This window comes from Clinocottus analis, unplaced genomic scaffold, assembly GCF_023055335.1.
Source record: "Clinocottus analis isolate CAN_PGR_092001 unplaced genomic scaffold, fCliAna1.0.p SCAF_5, whole genome shotgun sequence".
NCBI classification, from domain to species: domain Eukaryota; kingdom Metazoa; phylum Chordata; class Actinopteri; order Perciformes; family Cottidae; genus Clinocottus; species Clinocottus analis.
In genome coordinates, this window is record NW_027176207.1 from 21,256,361 (window position 1) to 21,271,725 (window position 15,365).

At 42.8% G+C, this 15,365-nt stretch overlaps 1 protein-coding gene across 5 annotated transcripts in view; it reads right to left on the bottom strand.

Moving 5' to 3' along the window:
* Positions 1-6,917: 6,917 nt before the first annotated feature.
* Positions 6,918-15,365, bottom strand: part of ppp2r5eb (protein phosphatase 2, regulatory subunit B', epsilon isoform b) — a 33,367-nt gene continuing 24,919 nt past the window's right edge. For all 5 annotated transcript variants that reach the window (XM_068600268.1, XM_068600267.1, XM_068600266.1 and 2 more), the window contains exons 4-14: positions 14,461-14,562; positions 14,279-14,371; positions 14,024-14,154; positions 13,490-13,549; positions 12,294-12,402; positions 11,742-11,795; positions 11,487-11,537; positions 11,283-11,402; positions 10,870-10,997; positions 10,302-10,403; positions 6,918-9,349 (exon numbers count right to left, since the gene is read on the bottom strand). In XM_068600268.1, the coding sequence (XP_068456369.1) occupies positions 9,250-9,349; positions 10,302-10,403; positions 10,870-10,997; positions 11,283-11,402; positions 11,487-11,537; positions 11,742-11,795; positions 12,294-12,402; positions 13,490-13,549; positions 14,024-14,154; positions 14,279-14,371; positions 14,461-14,562 (1,050 nt within the window). In that variant the 3' untranslated portion in view covers positions 6,918-9,249. The remainder of the gene's footprint in view (positions 9,350-10,301; positions 10,404-10,869; positions 10,998-11,282; positions 11,403-11,486; positions 11,538-11,741; positions 11,796-12,293; positions 12,403-13,489; positions 13,550-14,023; positions 14,155-14,278; positions 14,372-14,460; positions 14,563-15,365) is intronic.

The window sequence follows — 15,365 nt, forward strand, 5'->3', positions numbered from 1 at the left end:
AGTTATTCAAGCAGAGAGTCAAGAATTTTGCATTTTGTGTTGAATAAATGTTATTTTATCGCGTTCATGGTGACTTCTCATTCCTCTAGCAACTCTTTGGATGGTTTCCTGACCACTAAAAGAGTCCCGAACACACAATAATTGACATAAGCCAAGACCAGAAAACTCTTTAAATCCCACGAGACACAAACATGAATATCTTAAACCTCACAGCACTTTGATCTGATGTTGGACTCAAAGTCTCATTTACGAATCTCTCGTCTGCGATTCTGAACCTGTTTAAAAACCCGCTGACTCCCATCTGATGCCGTCAACTCTGTTTGCATCATTGTGTGTGTCTGTGTGTGTTTGTGTGTGTCTGTGTGTGTCTGTGTGTTGTCTGTGAACACGCACGGTTCAAAACGCTCCAGTGGGACGCTCCTAATTGGCCCACTGGCATCATGGGATACCAAACGCATGCGACGGTGCAGGTCGGACAGCTGCCTCTGCTGTAAACAGGCTCTCTCTCTCTCTCTCTCTCTCTCTATCTCTCTCTCTCTCTCTCTCCCTCTCTCTCTCTGAGTCAGTGTCAAAAAGCAAAACCAAATGTACTGAGGTTCATTGATAAAAGAACTGACTCAATGTTAGCTAGTAACACTAAACCAGCTAACATGAGGTTAGCTAGTAACAACAAATTAGCTAACAAGACATTAGCTAGTAACACTAAACCAGCTAACGAGAGATGTTAGCTAGTAACAACAATTTAGCTAACGAGACGTTAGCTAGTAACACTAAACCAGCTAATGAGACGTTAGCTAGTAACACTAAACCAGCTAATGAGACGTTAGCTAGTAACACTAAACCAGCTAATGAGACGTTAGCTAGTAACACTAAACCAGCTGGTGTAACACAGGTTAGTTTAACTAAACCATCAGACCGGGTTTGGTTTAGTTTAACAAGTCCTGATGTCCTGGTGTGTGTGTTTGTGTGTGTTCTCATGTATGTGTGTGTGTGTGTCCTTGTGTGTTTTCCTAACATTTACATAATGTCAAAGAGCAGCAGAAGACGTTCAGTTGCATCGTTGTCTCCGTGATGTCGGCTTTAAACGGCGAAACTGAATCTGAAATTTAGATTAGACAAACTAAAATATGTATTTTTCCATTTTTTGCAACTCCATTTACTAAAAATGTTTACTTTCCAACGGCTTCACATTCCTGAGCTATGCATGAAAGCCTGAAGGTTCAGGAAACTATTTCTGGTTCTTTTTAAATATCTTCCATGAGTCATTTTCACAGGTGAAGACAGAACGTGTTCGTAAAGCAAAAAAACGCCACAGAGAAGACAAGAAGTTAACTTGTGCTGGAAATGTTGGTGATTTAGGAATTTAATATCCTTTTTGTTGGACTTTTTCTAAGTCTATCCGGACCAAACATATTAAAAGGCTTGTGTTTATGATCCCGTGAGCATGAACACAGCGCCTCGACGGGGGTTTGACTGTATTCGCTGTAATCACGCCGCACCGCGAACCCTCAATTAGGCCCAATCAGCATTCAGCAGGCGGGCGGCCATTGTTGGCCGGCGCTCACGACCGCCGACCGGCCCGGCGATCGGCATTAGCGGACGCAGCGACGGACAAAAAGAGAAAGGAGGACGTATCGCCTCATGGACGGAGCAGAAAACCTCTAACGAGCGCAGAAGAGGAGTTCAGAGTCCAGTTATTTACAGCACTGCGGCTCATCGAGTGGAAACGAGTAAATGTCACAAGATGGAGATCAAAGGGCGACGGAGACGCCTCATTTGGGGAGGGAAAGTGGGAAGAGAGGTATTGACCCCCACCCACTCTCCACTCTTACACCACCAGAGGCGATCAATGCTCCGCCTGCACACCTGGAGGGAAACGTCGTAGCATCCCGTCTTCATTGATCTCAGAATTAATTAGAGCAGCTTCTACCAGCGCTGGCACTCAAATGAGGAGGAGGGGGGGGGGCACCGACCGCCAACGCCACCAACCTCCACCCCCAGGGCCAAACCTTTAGCTCCATCAAAAGGCTCAACTGGGTAAAACTAGAAGAAGGAAAAAGACATTTGGTGGTCAGTCAGTGTTGAAGGTCTGATTGTAAAGCGGCTTCGTGGTAAACAAGTTTTTTGCCCTAAATAGTCGTCGTTAGTGGTGATTGTGTTGCCCCAAACCTTTGTTGTTTGTGGTGGTCTTGTTGCCCCAAATCTTCATTGTTGTTGGTGATCGTGTTGCTCCAAACCTTAATTGTTGGTGGTTGTGTTGCACCAAACCCTCATTGTTGGTGGTTGTGTTGCACCAAACCTTCATTGTTGGTGGTTGTGTTGCCCCAAACATTCATTGTTGGTGGTTGTGTTGCACCAAACCTTCATTGTTGGTGGTTGTGTTGCCTCAAACCTTCATTGTTGGTGGTTGTGTTGCACCAAACCTTAATTGTTGGTGGTTGTATTGCCCCAAACATTCATTGTTGGTGGTTGTGTTGCACCAAACCCTCATTGTTGGTGGTTGTGTTGCACCAAACCTTCATTGTTGGTGGTTGTGTTGCCCCAAACCTTCATTGTTGGTGGTTGTATTGCCCCAAATCTTCATTGTTGTTGGTGATCGTGTTGCCCCAAACCTTCATTGTTGGTGGTTGTGTTGCACCAAACCTTCATTGTTGGTGGTTGTATTGCCCTAAACCTTCGCTATCGGTGGTTGTGTTGCCCGAAACCTTCGCTGACGGTGATCGTGTTGCCCCAAACATTCATTGTTGCTGGTGCTTGTGTTGCCCCAAACCTTCATTGTTGTTGGTGGTCGTGTTGCCCAAAAACTTCACCAACCATGAACATTTCCCTGAACCGAACAAACTTACACTGTTGCACTGACTCAACACATCAAAGCAGAAACCGCCACAACGACAACGTCGGCAAGTTGCTCTCCACTGAGCGACACCGATCCCTTTCGACATGAAATGTGTTTTTTTTAATTTCTCCTCACCAGCTTGACGGCGCGGTCGCTTCGGGGCGACCATGTTGCCTCATCACAGCCATGATGCTCCTCCAGCTCGTGGCGTTCCCAGAATCCCGTCTGCTGCTCCTGAACGTTGCGGCTTGAATGGGTTCATTGTGGAGCAGCGGTTCTGGAGCTTTTACCTCATCATCGCTCCTCTTAATCCTGGATGCCGTTAAATAAGCACCTCGGGGCGCCTGATTCCATGAAATGGAGCCACATTTTGCTGGTTTTCGGTGATATTTGCACCATAATTGGTGTCGCGCCGAAGGGCCGAGGTGAGCTGATCCCAACAGGAGGAATCTTCAGGACTCTCTGATCCTCCCTGAACCTCCTTCAAGACAACAGGCAGCGGATCAGACGGCAAAAATGACATTTACGAGCATTAAATGACCTCAAATAAGAAAGTCACGGCACAAACAATTCAAACCCGGCAGACGAGCGGCGACAATTAAACCCAACGAACTCCCCGTGGCGGTCACACCTGTCGGCTGGATTTACAGGTCAAGAGGTTTTTTTGTTCTTCCGACAAGAACCGAGAAAAATACGACTATTTCCAGAGAGTGAAATGAGGCTTTTAAGAGCACTTTTCTTTCTTTTTCTTTTTACACAATCGTCCCGTTTTCGCAGCTCGGTGCATTAAGTCGTGTTAAATATTTAGCTGCGCTGCCGTGAAAACAGGAAAAAATGGATGTTCAGGGTCCTCTGTGGGTTCCCCAGTGTCTGGCCTCCTGGTTTACTGGTTTACTGGGATTACTGGGATTAATCAACCCGACAGAAGAACAAGAGGGAAAGTGCGAAATAAATGATCCCCATTAAACATTTAAGAGAATCTAAAGAATGCAAAAGATGCAGACGGGACGCATTTATATATAAAACAGACAGAAGAGAGGAGGAAACAAGGGGACAGGAAAGTAATGGAGGCGAGGAGGGAGCGAACATTAGAAGAAACATTGAGAAGAGGAAACGAGAGGCAAGGAAAGAAGGAAACCTCAAAGGAGGCTATAATCAAAGGAAACAATCAAGGAAAAAAGGAGACAAAATGAGAGAAAGAGAGACATCAAGAATAAAAGAGAAGGAAATGAGGAAGGAAAAGGAGATGAGAGTCAAGTAGGAAACAAGGAAATGAAAGAAGGAAACTTCTGAGATGAGACAATTGGAGAGGAAGAGAAAAGAAGAGAAGATAGATAGAGAGGAAGAAACGAGGAGAGAAGAGCGAGGAAACACACATATAAAGAGAAGGAAATGAGAAAAGAAGAAAGGAGACAAGAGAGAAGAGAACAAACTAGAAGAGATGAAACAAGAGAGAAGAGAAGAAACAAGGAGAGAGGAGACAAGAGAGAAGAGAAGAAACAAGGAGAGAGGAGACAAGAGAGAAGAGAAGAAACAAGGAGAGAGGAGACAAGAGTGGAGAGAAGAAACAAGGAGAGAGGAGACAAGGAAGAAGAAAAGAAACAAGACAAGTTGAAGAACAGAAACTGGATGAGACTAAAGCCGTCACACCAGATTAAAACCAGATTGAAATCTATGGAAGCTCATTTCTGTACCAAGAAAAAAAATTAGGACCAAAAAAATAAAAAATTAGGACAAAAAAAAAAATTAGGGCAGAAAACAACTTTTTTGACTTTTTTTTTTCCTTGCCTTTTTTTTGTTGACATTTTTTTTTCTCATTAACATTATGAAATGTTTCTGTGTGTGTGTGTGTGTGTGTGTGTGTGTGTGTGTGTGTGTGTGTGTGTGTGTGTGTGTCCGTCGGCGCTGCATTTCCTCCTCACAGACTCTAATGTGAGTTGAACTCTTGGCTTCGTTTCTTGTTTTCATATCGAGAATCAGAAAATGTTGGAGATTAGCCGGCAGCTGCAGATTAAGAAGCTTTTATTAATATTACATCAATAACTTCATGGGATTAATGAGGTGGAGGAGGGTGGAGGACCACAGGGGGAGGAAAGGAATATGAGAGAAGAGGGAGGAGGAAACAAGGAAAGGAGTGGGAGAAGGAAACAAGGAAAAGAGACGACAGTAGGAAACGAGAAGAAAGAACAGTGCAGAGGGAAAGAGGAAAGGAAACGAGGAAACAAGGCGAGAATGACAGGAGAAGGTAACAGGAGATGGAAATGAGGAGAGAAGGAAACAACCATGAGAAGAAACATGAGTTAATGTTTTCTAACGCTTCATAATCTCATAATTTAAAGTTCAGATTTGAACCCTGACACGGCGCTCAGCGGCCTGCAGGGCGGCGCTGCCCTCTGGTGGCAGAACGCGGCGCTGCAGCAGAGATCTGCTCCAATCAGAGCTGCTCTTTAACCTTTTAACCTCTTTATGTCCACGAGCAGTTGCTTTTTATCTCAGTGAGTGCTCATATATATTTAAAAATAAATAAAAACAGTATTTTACAAATAAAATAAATAAAAGAAAGGATGATTTATGCACTTATGTTGTTACCAAATCAGACCTGATGCTCCTCGTCACCTTCAGAAGTCTATTCATTCTGACTCTACTTCTTTAAGAAGCCTCTCTGGATCCGGTCTTGTCTCCTTCCTCCTACATCCTTCCTTCTGTCTTCTTCTTCCTACATCCTTCCTCCTGTCTCCTTCCTCCTACATCCTTCCGCCTGTTTCCTTCCTCCTACAGCTTTCCTCCTATCTCCTTTCTTCTGCCTCCTTCCTCCCGTCTCCTACCTCCTTTCTCCTGCCTCCTACTTCCTGCTGATGCCCCTCCTCTCTACCTCCTTCTGCTTCATGGATCATGGTTATCCGGACCGTGTACCCTGTGTATACTACTCATTATATGAACCCTGTGTATACTACTTAATATATGTACCCTGTGTATACTACTCATTATATGAACCCTGTGTATACTACTCATTATATGAACCCTGTGTATACTACTTAATATATGTACTATGTGTATACTACTCATTATATGAACCCTATGTATACTACTTAATATAAGTAACCTGTGTATACTACTCGTTATATTCATGTACTGTGCTGTAACTCTGTCACGTTGCTCATCCTGGTCACATGACCTCTGTTGCTTCTGTGCATCCTGATAGAGGATCCTCTGTTGCTCTATGAAGCTTCTTCCTTTTCTCCTGTGAAATGTTTTTTACATCTTTATTTGGTTTTCTTGATCCGACGTCCCGGGACAGAGATGTCATGTGTCCAGACTGAAGCCTCAGAGGAAAGTTTTTGGTTTTGGGCTCTACAAAATAAACTGAATTGAACATAATTAGTTAAACGAAGTTAAATAAAGTCATGGGTTGCATTATATTAAGCAGTAAATAAAGTATATTATTATTATTATTATTTACGTCTTCAGTAGGAACCAGTGACTTGGGACACACATTGTTTGTTTGTTGATCTTTTCATGGGATTTGTTGACAAATACAAATGATATACAATCACACCGGATTATTAATTGTGTTTCTCTGACATTTTGTGCTTTAAAAAAGATTTTTTTCTTTATTCTATTGAAGAATAAATAAATAAAATCAAATGAAGTCACTCTTTTGTTTTAAAAAACACATCTACGGACACACACACACACACACACTCCCGCAAACACGCGCACACACACACACACACACACATGTAAATAAAGCAATCCAGCGTCTGGGCTTTATCACAAAACAGGTTTAATTTAATATCTCTTTATTTTTTAAAATAATTAAACATTTGTATTTCTCCAACCCTTTTTTATCTTTTTTTTTTCTCAGTTTTTAAATCATATTATATCCGGGCCGTTCTAAAGCACACATTAATTCTGCGAGGGGGGGAGGATCTTCTTCTTCTTCTTTTTTTATTTTTTAATTTACCGTCACACCCCTGTCGGGACAAAGTGGTCCGCTCCATGCCTCCTCCCTCTAGCCCCGCCCCCTCCTCCCTCTAGCCCCGCCCTCCCCTCCCTCTAGCCCCGCCCTCCCCCTCCCTCCCCAACTAAAAAAAAATAATATATCCAATGGTCAAAAGAAACTTCATCAAAATATCCAAAAGATGAGATAAAAACCAAGAGAAGAGGGAGGAGTGAGAGACAAGAAGGAAGAAAAAAAGGGGCGGGGCAGGGGGCGGAGCCTATCATAAATACCAGGAAGTGTTGTTCCATAATACCTCTTTATATACCGGATACTCCTCTCCACAGATTCCTAAGCAAAAAACATATGCTAAATTACTACAAGATACATGATTATCAGTGTACTGCATTCAATAACAATGTACAGGGTTGTCTTTTTTGTTGTTGTTGTTGTTGTTGTTGTAATACTGTGAAGTCAACACGGCCCCGCCTCTTCCTCCTCCTCCACCCCCCCGGTGGGCGGAGGAGGAGGAAGAAGAGGAGGAAGAGTGAGGTGAGGCAGGGGCGCTCGTCTTTTCACAACAGGAAGATTTTTTTTTGTTGCCGCTCCTCTGAAGACTTATTTTTTTTTGTGTTTTATTTTGAAAGTCCCCGTTATGGCCGGAGGAGGCTACCAGTGCCAGACTGATACCTGGGACACCTGGTGAGGCAGGTGAGGAGGGAGGGAGGGGCTAAAGAGAAGAGGGCCGAAGAATAAGAAGATGGTCAAAAATGATAATCATAAACTGGATGAGAAGTCTTTTTGTTTTGGAGGAAATGAATGGAGTGCGTTTACATGCGTTCGAGTTCATCCTTTATAAAAAGATTTAAGGAAAAAAAAGTTTTTTAAGCATCCGTGCATTCAATTTAATCACAGAATTTATCATTCGCTACATCAGCTCGTTAATTCATTGCTTTGAGTTAATATTTATACAATCATAGCGGCGTATTATTCATCGTTTCCCTTCAAACTTTTTTTCAGCTCAATGTCCCGGTCGGCCTCCAGGTGGCGCCAAAGTAAAACAAAATGATGACCAGGACACGGCGGCGGAGGAGGAAACGACTTCAAAGCCAAATTGTGATTTATAGTCAATATTTACGCACAAACTGTCCGTTTATTTACATTTTGAGAATACCTTGGTAGTAGTTCGTTGTTCGTGGTCCGCCGCTCCGTGAGCGCAAATTCCTCAACTTTGGTAATTTTCACATCGCTGACAGAAGTTTCCTCCCCATCGATTGATTGATTGATTGATTGATTGATTTCATTGAGCCGCGTCAGAGCTGTGACCTTAAACTGCTGCTGGTTCACATTAAAATAGTGAAACACACAAAGGCTTTTATTGTGAAACAGCCACAGGAAATACAGTTAATAACAAATAACTTGAGTATTCTTTAAATAATTTAACTTGCTGTTTGTTTTTTTTTATATGCAAAGATCAAATTATTGACGTTTTGTGGAGAAGATAAAATAAAAGTAGCACCCAGACTGAATTAAAATAAGAACATGGAACGCTAACGCTGGTGAACACGCATGTAAACACGCATGTAAACACACTCAGGAGACGGTGTGTGTGTGTGTGTGTGAAGAGCAACTTCCTGTTTTAAATGTGTTTCTTTGTCCTGTTTAAAAGGGGGTGGAGAACCTGTAGGCAGGTGGGCGGGGCCAGAGAGGAACCTTAAGGTAGAGAGAGGAGGGGGGGGGGGGCATTATCAGTGCGGACGTCCCGCACGAGGGGGAAGGAAATGACAGACGCACCAGTAGAGAGGAAGGAGGAGACAGAAAGATGGAGGCAACGAGAGGAGGAGCAAAGAGGACCAGGAAAATAAAAATGACTCACGGGACTGTACTGAAGAAGAGGAGGAGCGGGATGAAGAGTTAAAATCAATCTATCTTCTCTTTTTTTTTTTTTTTTTTCCAAGAGTCCGTGTCGCGTCCTACAGTCCAAACGTTTGTTGTTGTTGTTGTTTTGTTTAATTGCCCCTCCCACACAAGTCATTTTCTCATTTTCTATTTTTTTCTTCCTTTTTTTTATTATTATTATTGTTTTTTTGTTTATCTGTTTGCAATAATATCAGTTTAAGGGAAAAAAAAAAGAAAAAAAAAAAGAAAAATATTATTTACAGTGCCGTTGAAATAATGGAAACAGACGTGATGAATCTACTGTAAAGTAAGTCGCACAAACACAGGAGGAGAGAAAAAAAAAGACAAATAAAAACGTAAAGAAAAAAAGAAAAAAAAAAACAACCGGAAAAAAAAACAAAAACAATTAAGAAACCGGCGGGCGCTTCGAGTCGATCCGCAGGCGGTGTGGCCGGTATCTGGGCAGACGTGGCTGATGTGGAGGTGGGGCGGGGGGGAGTCGGGTGAGGATGGAGGGCGATGGGAGGGGGCGGGGTCATGGGGCGGGGGGCGGGGCTTAGCGGCGCTGTCTTCGTTAAGTCGGGATGATGCCGTCGCTCCTAAGGCCCCGCTTCAGCTCCAAGTCCTCCAGCTTCTTCCAGAGCTCCTCCCGCTCCTTCTCCTTCTTCTTCTCACTGCAGACCACAAACAAACATGGAGGACGAGGTTCACAGAGCGTTTGAGGCATTCTGACCGTCCTGACAGCTTTATTTTGTTTAGTTTTGTTTGTGTCGGGTCTTTTGGTTTCATTGTTCTGTTTGTCTGTCAAAGCGCTTTGTTTAAAAGGTGCTGTGTAAATAAAGTTATTGTCATTATTATCATTACAACAGCAGTTTGATTTGTTATGTTTTAACATTTTTACTTTGTTTTTCTATTTTTATTTGTAGTTAAGTCTTAATACTGTTGGGTTAGGGTTTTAAAATAAACTGTTTGGGGTTTTAAAGACGTTTAAACTACGCTCCACGTTAGCAAAGAGGCTAACTGTTAAAATCGGCTAATGCTAATCGCCACAGAAAAGCTATAAAAGGTCCGTTAACGAGGACAAAGCGTCTTGAATATGTGTTAAAGTACAACGTTACTGTCCAGTGACACAGAACAGTGACGCTATAAAAAGAGCAAACTGTAGATAAATAAAGCGGTTCTTTATTCCAACACTTTAGCTTTGCTCGCTAACACTTTAACACGTTGAATGTGAAGCTAGCAGCTTTGACCTTTGACCCGGTTTGAAGCTACGCTGACGTTAGCTTGTTTACGCTCAAGCTGAAGCAGCTAACCGATGCACCGTGTGTCATTAGCTTTGCAGAGATTTTTAAAATTATTAAGAGATTAAAAGCAAAGTTATAATAATTCCTCCTGAGGTAAAACCTCACGGCGGCGCCATCGTCTGCAGGAGCTGCATGAACACAGCTCACCAGAAACAGCATTACAAGTGGAATAAAGTAAAAATAAAACTCTTGAGTGAACATCGAGTCCCAAATCTGTGACGTCCTCTCGTTTAAATCACTCTAAGACCCTAACTTCACTCCGCCCCCTTGACCTTTAACCCCCCCGGCGGGTGTAACGCCGCCTTTCATTCACGCTGCTCACCGCTGGCGGTCCGACTTGTAAGTGGCTGTGAGTTCGTCGAATAAGGTACTGTTCATCTCCATGAAGGCCTTCAGTACGTTGTAGACCAGCGCCACGATGGCCCTGGGGGGGGAGGGGAGAGAGGAGGGGTCAAAGTTCACCAGTCTATAAACCCATCAGCACTGAAGAAACATGCGACATTCAAATCTTGTGGAAAATACACTCAGAAATGTTGATGTGTGATGTTATCATCAGTGTTTCTACCAGGAAAAGACGTGTGAGTCTGATGCCGGTTGACTGATTCCCGGCTAACGTGAGTAGCGTCGCACAAACAGCAGATTTGCTTTCGTCTCATGCGCTCAACGGTTCTGTTTTGTTTACTGCAGCAAAGAGACTCTCGTCTGTTTACAGTAAACAAACAGAGAGTCCTCACGTGGCAACGAAGGCTCCGTGTGGACTTCAGGTCAAAACACAACACACACACAGACACACACACACACACAAGCTGCTGGCACCCGGAGAGACCGCGCGTGACAGAGCGTGGGAAACGCGAGGAGCTGGCTTCTGATTGGCCGGCGGCCTCACTCACGGGTTCCAGTGCTCTTTGGAGATCCTGTAGAGGCTGGCGAACATGATGGGCAGGATGACGCTGGAGTTCTCCTCGATCAGACTCATGATGTACTCGTTGTTCCAGTAGTACAGAGCTCGCTCTGCCACCTGGGGGAGGGAGGGAGGACACACACACACACACACACACACACACACACACACACGTAAACCTCAGAGGATCATGTTTTACATCTTCTTTTAAAAAGGTTAAGACGCACCACAAAGTACTGAAATACATTCTGTGCATCAGGATCATTTATTGGTCGACTACGCTGCAGAAACTAGTTGAACTTGGTGAAAAGGTGCGTAACAATAATCACAATAGAATAAAACAATACAACGATAATAAACGTGCTGTTTTCAGCGCCGCGGTGCCGGGGAGCCGATGCCCACCTGGAAATGTGGGCTGGAGACGCATCTGGAGATCTGCTTGAAGAGCGGCTCCTGGATCTTCACGAACTGCGTGGGCTCGATGACGTCCAGGATCTCCTCCAGCTCCCCGAGAAACATCACCTGCACAGGAGGGAGTGTTTACTACACACACACACACACACACACACACACACACACGGAGTAATATACACACACACAACAAACCTCTTTTTGACTGCAGGTTTTTGGCCAGAACTTCAGTAAGCCTCTGATGACCTGAGGAGGAGGAGGAGGAGGAAGAGACGTTTTTTATTATTTTCACTTCTACTCGCCGCCACAGGGAGGCGCTGTGTCGGCCGCCTGCGCCCAAAACTACCCAGCAGCACCGGCGGGGTGCACAGCGCGCGAGAATGCAGGGTGTCAGTGATGCATTGAACGAACACCAGCCGCCTCTCGCTGCTGGTTTCACTGGATACTTACTGGTTCTGTTAATGTCGGGTCTTTCTCTAGGAACTGTACAATGCAATACGCCAACTGTGGGGAGAGGAGAGCACGCGTTAGCCTGTTAGCTTAGCTTACAACAGCAACTCAGAGGGACCAAAACGTTATGTTTGTATAGAAATATGTGATCATCAAAGCGCACATGAATATACATATTTTTATTAAACAAATAAAATACAAAATAAATAAATAATAATAATTGAAATAAATAAAAAATAAAATGCAAATGCAAAATAAAATAAATGAATTAAATATAAATAAATTTAAATAAAATACAAAAAAATATAATAAAGTTCAGCCAAAATGTTGCCAAGAACGCTTACCTCATACGATCAAAAGAAGATTTTTCTGTTATTATTTATTTAAACATATTTGTTTTTTCCCTTTATCGTCTGAATAATGTAGCAAATCTGACGCTAGTTAGGAAAATGAAAGCCGTCTGCTTGTCTTTGAGACAATAGTACCACTTGTACAATAATGTTTGTCAGTTGTCACTTTAAACACACACACACAGACACACACACACTTTACCTGTGCGTGGAAGATGGACAGACTCCTGACAGTGTGGAGGGGGATCAACACTTTGACCAGAAACTGTTTATGCTCCGCTTTCAGTGGCAGAGCGAAACCATTGATTATACTGAGAGAGAGAGAGAGAGAGAGAGAGAGAGAGAGAGAGAGAGAGAGAGAGAGAGAGAGAGACAACATATGAAGATAAATTAAACATGAACACATGAAAGAGTTTCATTGTGACGCTCCAAAGCAACAGAAGATCAATGAGCTGCAGACTTGAAGAGTGATGGAGCCTCCAGGACGAGACGTTCAGGCTCACTGGGAACTTTGAGCCTCTAGCGTGGGACAACACATGGAGCTATGTGTAACATTCCCACCCTGAACTGCACTGGTTTTCATTCTGCTTCAAGATTTTATTGATTCATAAATGAGATTTTGGTGGAAGAAAAAGTAAATTAAAAGTAAATTACATCAAAGTGATTCTGTTTGATCTCTAACGTGGATATAATGAAAGATAATAATAATAAATAATGATACAATTATCAATATATATTCGCTGCTGCTGGAAATATAAAGCCCACGGAGTAAAGCGGATATTAACGGAGACATTTGCTCAAATTTAGCAATGCTTTATTTTGATATTTTACTAATTTTGGGCTCCACTCCGAAGCTTTTCAGGCCTGAAAACCTGGTTTAGGTCCCAGCACCAGGACGGTCAATGTGTCACGAGGTTAAACTGAACAGAAGACGCTGAAAGGAGATTACGGAGCTCTCAGTTAAACGCATTTAGTTAAAAATTAGAAGCAAACACGGTTGAAAAATGACTCAAAAGATGATACACGCCTTCTTTTAATGGATTAAGAAGAAGTTGAGCCGAGAGGATTAATTTATTTCTTATCGACCAGTCGATCTGGTGACTCGTCCCTGAACTTCACATCTCCGCTCAGAATAAAACAGAAACCCAAACAGGATTTTAAGACTGAGCTTCATGGTTTCTTTCCCTCCTCTGGGTTCTGTCTCTGAGAGGAGACGAAATGAAAAGATAAAAACATCCCCGTGTGCTGAGGCCCGAATAAAAACGGGGCCGAGCTCTTGGCTCCGGATGAAGGATTGGCTAGCGGAGTGTGAAAGTGTGTGTGTGTGTGTGTGTGTGTGTGTGTGTGTGTGTGTGTGTGTGTGTGTGTGTGTGTGTGAGGGTCGAGGCCTCCGCATACCTCCCCAGGATCTCCAGCAACTCAGCCACCCCGTTGAAGTGCTCCGTCTCATAAACAAAACTGCAGACAGGAAGAGACAAAAGACAGAAGACGTTAAACTAACAGAGAGACGAGCCGGAAAGTAACGAGGAAGACGAGAACAGAGGAGGAAGAAGAAGAAGAAGGGACGCACGGGGATGACCAAAATTATTTTATATATATTTAAAAAAAACATTAGAAATTTATATATAAATGAAAAGACAATTTTTTTTATGTATTAATATATAAATTAAATAATATATGAACATATATTAATACATATAACTAAAATATATATATATTAAAAAATATATATATATATATATATATATATATATATAAATATATTTAAAAAAAATATATATATATATATATATATAAAATAATTATATATACATACACACATACATGTACAAATAAATGTATATAACATATATAAATAAATAAATATATTTATATCTAAACTAGCGATTGAGACTCTTGTTCACCAGCAGAGATAAAAACAGAAGAACTCACCGTAGAAAAATATTATTGATCTGTTTTCGTATAAAAGCCCTCAGACCCAGGAATTTGCCGTAGATTCTATGCAAGACTGTCTTCAGGTAGTCTCTCTCCCGAGGATCCTCACTGTCAAACAACTCCAAGAGCTGGAGAGGAGGGGGAGGTCAGGACCGAGGAGGAGGAGGAGGAGGAGAGAGAGGAAGAGAGAGAGTGATGAGAAGATAAACCCGTGAGAAGGCAGCAGGTGTGAAGCTCCAGACTCAGACTCACCTGTAGGACAAACTTCTGGTCTATGTACTTTTTGGCAATGCTGGGCTGGAATTCCTGACTCTCCAAGAACCGGATGAAGAACTCGTATACCAACTGGAGAGAGGAGAAGAAGAGGAGGATGATGATGGAGGGAAGAGGGATGGAGGGAGCCGTTTCTTTGTGCAGGAGAGATGGAGGTGTACCTGTAAGTGCGGCCAGGAGGCCTCCAGCGTGGGCTCGTCTTCCTCGGGGTCGAACTCGTTGCTGTCGCTGGGCGGAAGAGTCCGGAATATGTTGTGAGACACCTGGAAGAGACGAGGGAGACGAGGATCAACCAGAGGATCAACAGGAAGTAATGACGGGTATTTTCAGCAAAACAGTATTTGTGTGAAGCGGTGACGACGTTAACGGTTAGAAGAAAAAAAAACGTTGGGCGGGATTGCATTTTTTATTTAAAACCATCGACCAAAACTTCACCGTTTATCACAGCCAGAAGCTATAAAAAAAAAACAACTTCATTACGTTCAGATTTTCATCTTTCCGACGGTCTTTGAACACATCATGCGCGACGAACGCTTCTGTCATAAAAAAAAAATTAAAAATCAACCAAAACGAAACATAAAAACTGGGATTTAATTTTAAATTCTCATCCCAAACTAAATGTTTAAAGGAAACAAATCCTTTAAAAAGAAAAACATTCAATTCTGAGCGTCTCAGGGCAACGATGGACTCGTCTGAGACCGACAGTCACGTGACGACAGTTTATTTATTGCAGTAATAATCCAAGAAGGCCACAGAGAGTGAAATGTGACGGGAAGAAAAAAGGAGGAAAAACGCCCAAAACTGCTTTTGGGTTCAGAGGCTAAAGGTGTGAAAATATGAGCGACACGACACGATGACATGAGAGGTTCAAACTAGTGACTCAGACATTAACGAGGGGGTGAGAACAGTTTGTTATGAAGGAGTCAGAATATTAAACAAGTTGGATTCATTTTGGTGTCTGTGCGCTCGCTTGACAAACAGAAACCTGGTTTTCTTGAGACAGTTTTGTTTCCCCGTCTGAAGACGTGTGTGAGTTCCTTGTGCATGTTGCGTGCATGTGTTCCTC